The sequence below is a fragment of the Dendroctonus ponderosae genome, unplaced genomic scaffold (genome assembly GCF_020466585.1).
Source record: "Dendroctonus ponderosae isolate FM_Combo_2020 unplaced genomic scaffold, Dpon_F_20191213v2 Dpon_F_20191213_10, whole genome shotgun sequence".
In the NCBI taxonomy this organism is placed as follows: Eukaryota; Metazoa; Arthropoda; class Insecta; order Coleoptera; family Curculionidae; genus Dendroctonus; species Dendroctonus ponderosae.
In genome coordinates, this window is record NW_026017111.1 from 4834938 (window position 1) to 4845135 (window position 10198).

The following is a 10198-nucleotide window of genomic DNA, read 5'->3' on the forward strand; positions in this document are numbered from 1 at the left end:
GGCGCAAAACCGCTTGCAATCACCAGTTTACAGCCGCGGCCAGACAAACATTCGAATATTGAGCCTCAACACTGCTGCTTTGGCTGACTTGAACTAAACACCACATGAGATATTGAACGTGCAACTCGACTACATTTGATGGAACAGAAAGAAAAGGACTAACAAGCAAAGCATTCACATTAAAGGCCCTCTTGAGGAAACTAAGATCGAAATGCGCAGTGAACTCGGTTGGAGCGATTTTATCAACACAAGCCAGAATTAAACAAGAAGGATTAAGAAGTATTATTAATTAGTAGTGTTAGTACCTCGAGTTGCGCGGTCCACGTACAGCCGGACTCCACTAGGCTGGCTACTAGCTGCGCCCAGTCCTACCAACACAACATGCGCACACATTTACATACGAACAGAACGTACTTTATATTGTTAACAATTCTTCAAATGCAACTGCTTAAAGTTCCACTCTCTAGCGGAACATTCACTGACTGTTTCCTTTCTAGAGTTTGGAGCTGCAATGTTTTGCGGACTTTTGAAAACCGTGTTAAATGGCCAATTTGAAACTGGCGAGTTCTTCGGGCTTATAAGCGTAGTGGGAACGAGTCTCGCAAGCTCGATAAGATGTAAAAGGAAGAATGGCCAAATCGCGTAAATCACAGGCAGGGCCCTGACTTGGTAAAATACAAACCAAATCCGCATGAAACTTTAAACAATCCTTGGCTAATCCAGTGCTCGAACCCACATCTTGCCTGGCTGTTGAGGAACGAGCCACAAAGAAGAGCATTGCAAAATGGCCAAATTGCGCAAATCAAATTAGGTTTCCCATAATAGGTGTTGAAGATGCAAGCCACTTCTACTTGCGAAACGTTTTGCAACCCAAAAAACTCATCAGTTTCAAGCAATGACCGCGCAAGCCAAATTCTTTTGCCAATAGCAAATTTGTTTCATTAAACAGCACAGCGCCTAATGGGGACTGGCGTTTGAACCATGTCAGTACATACAATCTCGGTGCTTGGCACCCATTGAAAATTGAAGCAACAATTTGAATCAAAAACGAAATTCTACGGTGAAAACATCCGAAAATCTAAAAGGGCCGATTTGTAGGTGCACACAACATGACTGGTTATGCTCATGTGGCATTCCACCGGAACAAGCCAGATAAATGAAGAGTGTGGTGGTGATCGATGATGTCGGTTAATGAGTGCCTACGGTATAACAAACATGACTTACCACTCCCTGTAAGCAACAAAAATATATGCCGGCATTAAAGACTTTCGTTCGCTAGTTTACAGAGTCAACTTGCATCCACTATAGTCCGGTGTGTTATGCATGTGTTCGCCAAAAAATTCGGTGCTTCATGTTGCCGAAACACCGAACTTTTCCGAACAACTCCGTCAATGAATGAATGCAAATGTTCAACATGATCGAATGACGCGAATCTACACGGGCCAACAAACGGCCCTTTTGGGGGGGCAAAACAGGCACTAACTCACCACTGTTAGTTGCTCGAAATGCTGCTGAAACTGCATGTTTTGACTGTGAATATGGTAGTCGTTCTGCAAGGGACTCGGCTCCCCTGGACTGCACGGGGCTGAGTGTCGGCCCCCTAAAGTCGGTGATGGTTGCGGACTGGGCCTCGAACTTCTATAGCCGTCCATTTGAGGTAATTGCTAAAATAACAACAATTGGTTACATAAACTTTACGTCTTGAGTAAGACAATCTATCTATTAGATGCTCATTGATACACTGGGGTATTCTTCAACTTACCACTGGAGAAGCTGGAGATCCTGGTTGCTGGTACATTCCAGATAGCGCACCTAACTGCGAAAAATCGGCATTTTCCAACGCGATGTTTTTATCACTCTGAAACAGATCATTCAACGGTTAAAAGAAAAGCCCGATAGAATCAAACAACGATCAAAATCAAAGCCAAATGCATAAAACATTGCCATCTAATGAACGCACCTACCTGTGAATAAGATCGTTGGTGAACCCTAAAATACCTAGAATTACTTGGAACTGATAAATGATTCTGAAACAAAATAATAAAAACGTGCAAAATAAAAACAAAGTCTGGCGCAAATATAGGCAAAGTAAGGTAAAACAAAAGAAATAAAGCCACAATTAATTGAAATGTGTGTGTGGGGCAAAAGCGGCTAAAGAGACCACAACCACTGAATCGCTTACACAATCAATCGCTTAGGCGATTTACGTACCGAAAGGGACTGTGATATGGGCGGTGTAAAATTAAAGCGATTATGGTTTCGTATACCAGGCATCATACTGGTAGGCGATAGCGTTGATGGACTCGTGTTGATGGGACTCTGAAAAGCAATCAAACAGTCAAACAACCATCATCAACCACTGTTCCTTGGGGCAAGAACAACTAAAATCGAGTCCCAGTCAGATAAGGTTTGTGCCTTTGCAGGGTGATCCAAAATTGCATAATTTTTCCTGCATTTTCTATAAACAGATCTGCGTTCGTTTACCCATAGGTAACAGAAAGTTTTTCCCTTTCTCTATAGCGTTTTTAACATTGATCTGTCTCAACTCAGTTTAGGAAGTCGGACATTTCCTCCTCTGATGCTGCTAAGCACGTGCTATCGTCTGCAAATATACAGGCTTTTCACTTTCAACACGTGGCATCTAGTGCTATTAACATTAAATAAAAAATGTGAATAGTAAACAGCGACTACTTGAAGGAAACACTCCCACCAATTGGACCTAATTTTCATTTTTTTATGGGTGGCAAATAAATGCACCGGCTGTTCTTAACGAGCAAATTTGAGCCCAAATGCTGGTCGCTCGATAATTTTTCTGATGGTGACTCGGGCGCTACTCAAAAGAACGCAATTTCGCCTATAAAAGCGCTAAAGTTCAAGAAAATTTGAGCTCCAAAATATTGAAAAACCCAACACTTTTTCGCGCTTGTCGTTCCGCTCATATCAATTTTAGAACATCTTGATCGGTGACACGTGAATTCGAATGCGAATATTCCGGCTTGTCTTGGTATAAAACGAACCTTTGCCGATGAGTTTAGTTAATAGTTTGCCACGCAATTTCAGATCACCCTGCATCCCTTCATTTCTTCGAAGGCCGCACCACTCACAGAACTATAAGGTGAACTGTTGTCTTGATCTTGATCAAGGGGCGCATGGATCGGAGACGTAAAGTCCATATTCGTTAAATCAGGCAATGAGCCCGTATTTGCGATGGGAATCTGGACCATGCCAGGATCGTGCGCTGACGGGTAAATGCTGAAAGAAAAAACCCAATTCATAAGCAAGTTGATGGGATTTGGAGCGTTTTTCACTTACTGAATACCAGGTACTCGGGGTATATCACAACTAGATCGCGGCCTTCCATCGGCATTCCTATCTGGACCGTTCATGTTGGGCAACATGCCCCAAGACACTCTCTGAGCGGGATCATTCCTTTCCATGCCCATTCCCTGCAACATCCAATTTTTTCGACCTCTAAACATGGATTTTTAATCGAAATTACAGTAGTTAAAACAGTAGTGCAGTAAACTGAACAGTTTCCAAAATATTTTGTTCCTAAAGCTAAATGAAGTTTTTCGTTGTCCGATAATTTATAACTTTGAAGGGGATGTTTCTCAGCGTAGCGGACAAATAAGGCATCATGCCGGAGTCGTGGAGATCGCAGGTTTACATTCCTCCGAAAGCAGTAATTTTTTCTTTTCCCAAAAATTATTTGTCTGCTGCGCCAAGAAAAATCCCTTTCCTAAAGCTAAAGCCTAGAGTTAAGGTTTTTTCTTGTTTACAGCCAAAATTACAAGTTTTCTTGTCCAAACGTCGGAAATGTTTTCCAGTTATTCCAGTAAAAGTCGTGATTTCGACTCAAATTTCCACACTCAACAGCATTAAGTCGATTATTTTCGTGCAGAGATTTAAACTAGTCGAAAATTCAAAATAAATTCGCAAAAATTTGTGTCTTACAATTCAAATTTGGAAATCAAGTCAATATTTACACTCGAAGTTGAATCCTCCGGAGCCTCAACATTTCAAGTGAGTTTCAAAGTTGCCGCGTTGAGTTCAGATTGAAATATTCAAGCTAAATCATGCGAATATTTCAAACGGAAAGAGCCGAGATTGTGAGAAAGATTGGCGCTTTAAGCACAGAAGTTGCTTGAAATGCTACGCTCGTGCTTCAAATTCCACACATTTCACGTCGTATTTCTGTACAAAAGAGCAATAATTGGGTTTACACTTAACTGTCATCAGCATTTATTTAAAAGTGAACCACAACCCCGCAACCATATACTTGATGGTATAAAGGTGCATTCGCCATACTATCCAGATGACACGTCGAATCTAAAACTAAGATTTACCTGCATCGCACTTTGATGTAGTGCAGAATCGCTATGGGTACGACGCCACCCACTTTCCGATGGGGGGCTCAGGTACGTGCTGCTCGAATAGGGCGACGCTTTTCGCTCTCGGCTGCTACGAATGGGGCCGCCGGGCGATCGAGTCCGGCTCTGTCGCGGCCCCATATTGACCATTCGAGACTGGGGCGGCTCCTCATTGGGCTGAAACAACAACACAACATCTCGTCAGCTAAATATATGGTTAAGCATGGAAATTAACATTTTATGGCACAGGTTTTAATCGGAATATTCATGAGACTTCCGTCCATCAAGCCAGCGTTAGAACAACCTGTTACGAACGAAATATTCGAATGGACTCAAGGGTAATGAACAATGCTTTTTTTCTCTTCTAATGAAATATTTATTTAAAAATCGCTTTTTCGAGAGAACGTCCATGAACAGCGCCGCGCTAAGCAAGTGAGCGGCTATTTACCGATGAAACTCGATGCGATTTTTATAATTACTTATTCCTACAGTTAATTGGTAGTGGAAATGCGCCACAAATGCGGAAATCTTTCCTCATCACCGGTTCTAAGGAATGCCTATCCAAAGTGCTGAAAGGACAGTTAGACGGTGTAAAACACTGCAGTGCATTGCATTGCAGGGGAACGGCGACATGAAGGAACGATAATCAATTTTCTCCGCATTCATCATTGAACATTTAATTAGCAAAATAATGCATTAATTACCGTAATTTTCCTACTGAAGCGGATCGATCGATTTCGAAATGTTTACGGAAATATTTTGACCTTTACATTATCAAGGTTTAGCGCAACTGATCAGTCTGATGTAATCGTTTGCATTTTACTCTCTTCGGCATTTCGATCATCAGATCTGAAATTAGTTGACCCAATCATACGTTTACGTAAAAGATGGAAAACAACAAAAGCGCGGCATCTTGACTCAATGATGGATGCTCCATATCCAGAATTCAACTGATTTGCCACGTAAAAGTTAAACTAAAAAAATCACTTTTGTTGCACTCGTTTGCTGTTTCGCTCACTAAAAGCAGTAATTTTTAATGGGCATTTTGTGTGAATGTTCACTTTTTACGCCAACGCTAAAGTAATGAGGTGCTTATCCGAAACCCAGACGACTATTTAACTGCAGCCACGTGCAAAGCAGCTGAAAAATCGTTCTGCTTCCGTTTTATTGGCTTAAAACGCGAAACAATTGTACCATTTCATGTATTGTTTTAATGTTCCAACTTTAAAAGGTGTCGCAACATGAATTCCACTATTTTCGCAGGTTGTGTTAATCAGATTCGACCGATACATTGTGGTTTCAAGCTACCAGATCGCTCTGCACAAGTGCAATCAAAACAGTTTGGTTTTCGCATCAAGCAGAAATACTCAAATAAGCGTTTTTCTCCTACTAAATGTAGAATCAAGAAAAAATCGCTGGTGGGCAGTTTTTTTTCTGGAAAGTGTCAACTGTTAAAATTTAAAAAAAGCGAAAGAGCTTCTTTGTAGAATTTACAATAATATTAGGTCGCAGTAAACCTACTGGCATGCACTGGTTTTTCCTGAAAAATAGCAATTGTTTTATTCAAAATATGTACATTTTACCGGAAAAAATCAAACTCTGGGCATTGCAGCAAAAAAAATGCAAAAGAACGAAAGCTACAAGCTTTTTTTTAGTGTAAAAATGTGCTGTTTTTCTCCTCAAAATATTTAAAGGTGAAATATTGTGTGCATTTTCTTAGACAAGACAACGGTTTAAATGTTTCCAACTAGCAAAAACCCGCAAAAAAGTTTTTATCTTCCAAACTGAAAGTATTTTTTGTTGCTGAAAAACCTTTGGCGAATCGCTTTCTTTGAGGAACAGACTTTCAGACCGTCGTGGACAGTAATTTCTTCCTGAGGTTTCAGCACGAGCGGTTGACATCATCAGAGCTCGATAGCAAGCAAAACCCAAAGCAGCTAGCAGCAACAAAATTTTTCCACGACGTCCTAAAACTCTTGACTCAATGGTGGATGCGCGCAATTGAGCCTTTGAGGCTCTCTGAAGATCGATGGAGCAAATTGAGGCATTTCCAAAGAAACGACCACCGCAACGGTTAGTGCTGAAGAAAAATTAGACGCCTGCTGATAAAGCAGCGTAAATATTTGCCAATCGAGAGCCGTTTAAAGTGCTAATGGCCATTCTTTTCTATTGTCTATCGAGTGATTCAGGCGTTAATCAGTTGGAACAACAAATGTTGCGCGAATAAACTGAAGCTGTTGCTTATTTTGCTTGGCTGGATGTTGTCTGTTTTCGCAGATTTTTGTTATTCAACAATTACATTCGCTCAACCGGCCAAATAGAACCGATAAAACCCCAGAGCGTGAAACATTGCCGCTCATTTATTTATTATAAGCAGGTTTATCCGGCTAATTAAGAGCCATTTGTATGCCATGTTTTCGTGTCTTTGCTTGGCAAAGTCGTCAAATCGCCGCGAGATTTATTTACGATTTTATTCCACATGCCGCTTATTTTGGAAGTAATTAAGCCAAGGACAGCGTTTATTTAATAGATCTAAAGATCTCAAACAACCCAAGTTGTAAAAATTATAAAGCGTCTTATGGTATGGTCGAGGTCCTAAACAAAGCCCAACATGGACATGGATAAGGGAGAACATTCTTAATGCATGTGCATCCAAACGGGTTTTTTCACCAGCCCACTTTTTTTCTTCGAGTCTCTTTTAATGAAGATGAGCAATTTTCCTCCATTATAGTGCTCTGATGGCTGTTCTGATTCTGCAACGGGCTTCTACAAAGGAGGTTGTTCCTGTCTGTTCATTTGCATTAATTGTACAGTTTTTTTGCAGTTTTCAGTGTCTAAATCCTCATTTTCCATACAAGAAAACCACACCGTTGAATCCCCAGTTCTTCCCTATGTTAATAGAGCAGCCCATCGAATTCATACATAAATAAATAACTGTCTGCGCCATCAAGATCTTTGATCTCAAGGCAGGGAAAATCGTTAGTAAATTATTAATTTAATTGTATCCAAAGGTCATTAAAACTAAACTCGAGTTCTCTAAAACTACTCGAGTTCAAGTGGATAATAGTTGCAAAGTTGGCCGGACAAGAAGCCCATACCTGGTGCATTGCAGCGGATTGAAAATTAGCATTTTTCCCCCCCAGACTCGCTGGCCGTAAAGTTTCCCAGCGAAGAAACCCAAGTTAAAAATAGCGGCGCAGCAACAGAATTGCAAGGGCGGCATTTGAAAATGATGCACAAACCGAGTTTTCCCTCAAATTGGGCTCGGACAAAAAACAATGAAGTAACATGCATAATGTATCGCATTCGTACGTGTTTCCGTTAAATATCGGAAGCACATGTATATGTTCACACCACCATATACATGTAATAAGATAAGCGCTTCAATGCTAATTAGAATGATGTGTCATTTATAACGTTCCAGCATTTAATTATTGTAATAATTAACCGAAATCGTTTATTATGAAATGCAAACAATGTAATCTAGATGAGGGCAATGTAAGTCTGTTTATAACATTTGGAGCGCTTATGTCAAGGCGAATATGCTGGAACAAATACACCAACAGCAAGTAAGTACGTAGTGGAAACGAAGACAATCCGCCAAAAAACTACTTCTAGTTCTAAACTACCAGCTAAGAAGGTGCAACTAAAACCATAAAAGTGCATCATTCTCCATTCAGGCCCCTGTTTTTTGTCGGGCATCGATAGCCCAGAAAAAAAATAAAAATTCATTCAAAGATCAAAAGCCCAGTCACCTTAGACACGGGGGGCGACGGCGACTTGACGCCGGGGCGGGGCGTCGAAACGTCGGGCAGTGATCCGCCCCGAAATGCGCCCAGTGCTTGGCCCGACCCGATGCGCAGCGAATTTTTCGACTGCGCAGACCGGTCGACGTGAGGCGACGCTACCTGGAACAGCACAAAATCATTTTTCTGCAAGACAACTTGGGAACGCATAAGCAGGRCTTTTGGGTTACTAGTTAACATGGCRAAAACYCGAAAAATTTGCACAAACTATACCCACAAAATTGGCAAATGATGAYAATGCCTTGACTACATTAATCATGTTTGATGCCCAATYATTATGGAAGCATGGGTTTCAAGTCCGCATATAGAGTGGCCCAACGTACATACTGCTAKTTCGTCAAGGGCAACTTTGAGGGCAGCAGAAGAAAAAAATTGTTATRAAATCCTCAAAAAATGYAATTTGGACGTGGTTTCAAAGGCAAATAMCRCYAGACTGGCGCGAATAAGTTTTTTGCAAAAAACCGGGTGGAAAATGTWGTTGAGGTTCMAAYTTTAAGAGCAGAAATGGTGAAAYGGGGATGCAGTTTAGGGGTTGAAACYGGTTTTTTGCCATTTGCGGCRAATCGTGACYGCCTAGTGGAAAACGTTCAATGGCAGTGGAAGAGTTGTAGATAAWAGGGAAATGTAAAACTTCTGTATTTCACACTTTTTGGCATAACCTCAAATTAACCGTCAAAATGGCCAGTTTTTTTGTAATAATTTTTTTCTCGCCCAAGAATTRTTTAATTTACATGAAAATGCKTAAAAGTGCGTCTTTTTTTGGTGTTGAAAATACATGATTTTTTTGCRKTTCAGAATACGACTGGTTTTCGAGTTATGTACATTTTTCGAAAAAAACTACCCCTTTCCCACGAACATTCTCTTGATACTTTTTCGTATTTTGAACGTCTATAAGTGGTCATAAGAGTGGATTTCAAACAGATTTCTAGTCATAGTTGTATTCCAGCGTTAATATCTTTAAGCAAAGAGTTTATGCTATTTATTTAACATTTTCAACATGGTTTGCGCTACTTAAGTMCTGTAATAAAAAAAWTTCAGCTGTAATAATCTGACATAAAAGCAACTTAAAGTATGTAAATATAGTCCACTATTAATAAAAATAATGAAGAAAATCGAAAAACGAATCATGATTCAGAGGCAATTGTTCGTGGAACATAAGGTAGGTTTTTTTCGAAAAATGTACATAACTCGAAAACTGGTCGCCTTCTGAACTAGGAAAAACTCACTCATGTTTATTCAGCCCCCTCAAAGACAAAATTTTACAAATTTTCATGTAAAACAAATCATTTATGCGCGAGAAAACAGTTAAGTACTGAAAAATAGGTTTTTCCCATTTTGCTGGTTAATTGGAGGTTATGTCAAAAAGTGTTAAACACTAAAGTTTTAGATTTTTGTATTATCCACAACTCTGCCATTGAACCTTTTCCGCTAGGAGGTCACGTTTCGCCGCTAATCGCAAAAACCCGTCTTCAACCCCTAGACTTCATCCTCCTCACCCTCACCTCAACAACATTTTCCACCTGGTCCTTTCCTGTTATTAAAAAAATCGACATTTTTTTTAAGAGAAAAATATACGAAATTGAAAACTTTGGAACGCAGCAGTGTTTCACTCAGTATTCTCGAGTACAAAAGTTCAAACGTTCCCTGGTGGCTAAAATTATAATCGCCAGTTAACCTAGCACTTTGACACTTGTTTTGTTGACATTGGTGACACATTGGTGTTTACGTCTAATTGCGATTTGTTTTGTATCTAATCAACTTTTGGAAGTACAGTTGAGTCCGGATATAACAAACTTGAAAAATGAACTAAAACTGGTTCGTTATATCCGGAGTTCGTCATAAGCGAATAATAATATAAAAACACATGGTGTATTTTATTTCTTTATTTTTACATAGAGTAGTAAAAGTTAGTAGGTATGACTAAAAAGAACACAAAAAGATAAACAAAATTCAATTTGAAATCTACTTTATAAAGTCTGTAATTTTTGTTTGTACATTTCTGCTGCAAAAATAGATGTTATT

General features: G+C 39.9%; 1 protein-coding gene across 4 annotated transcripts in view; it reads right to left on the reverse strand.

Annotated features, from left to right (window-relative positions):
• LOC109545699 (CREB-regulated transcription coactivator 1) overlaps positions 1 to 10198 on the reverse strand; it is a 17992-nt gene that overhangs the window by 4584 nt on the left and 3210 nt on the right. Inside the window, exons 2-10 of one of the 4 annotated variants that reach the window (XM_019916528.2) lie at positions 8126 to 8278; positions 4347 to 4547; positions 3313 to 3446; positions 3105 to 3252; positions 2212 to 2319; positions 1965 to 2027; positions 1763 to 1858; positions 1488 to 1664; positions 306 to 368 (exon numbers count right to left, since the gene is read on the reverse strand). In XM_019916528.2, coding sequence (XP_019772087.1) covers positions 306 to 368; positions 1488 to 1664; positions 1763 to 1858; positions 1965 to 2027; positions 2212 to 2319; positions 3105 to 3252; positions 3313 to 3446; positions 4347 to 4547; positions 8126 to 8278 — 1143 coding nt within the window. The remainder of the gene's footprint in view (positions 1 to 305; positions 369 to 1487; positions 1665 to 1762; positions 1859 to 1964; positions 2028 to 2211; positions 2320 to 3104; positions 3253 to 3312; positions 3447 to 4346; positions 4548 to 8125; positions 8279 to 10198) is intronic. The other 3 variants (XM_019916530.2, XM_019916529.2, XM_019916531.2) reach the window with 3 other exon arrangements.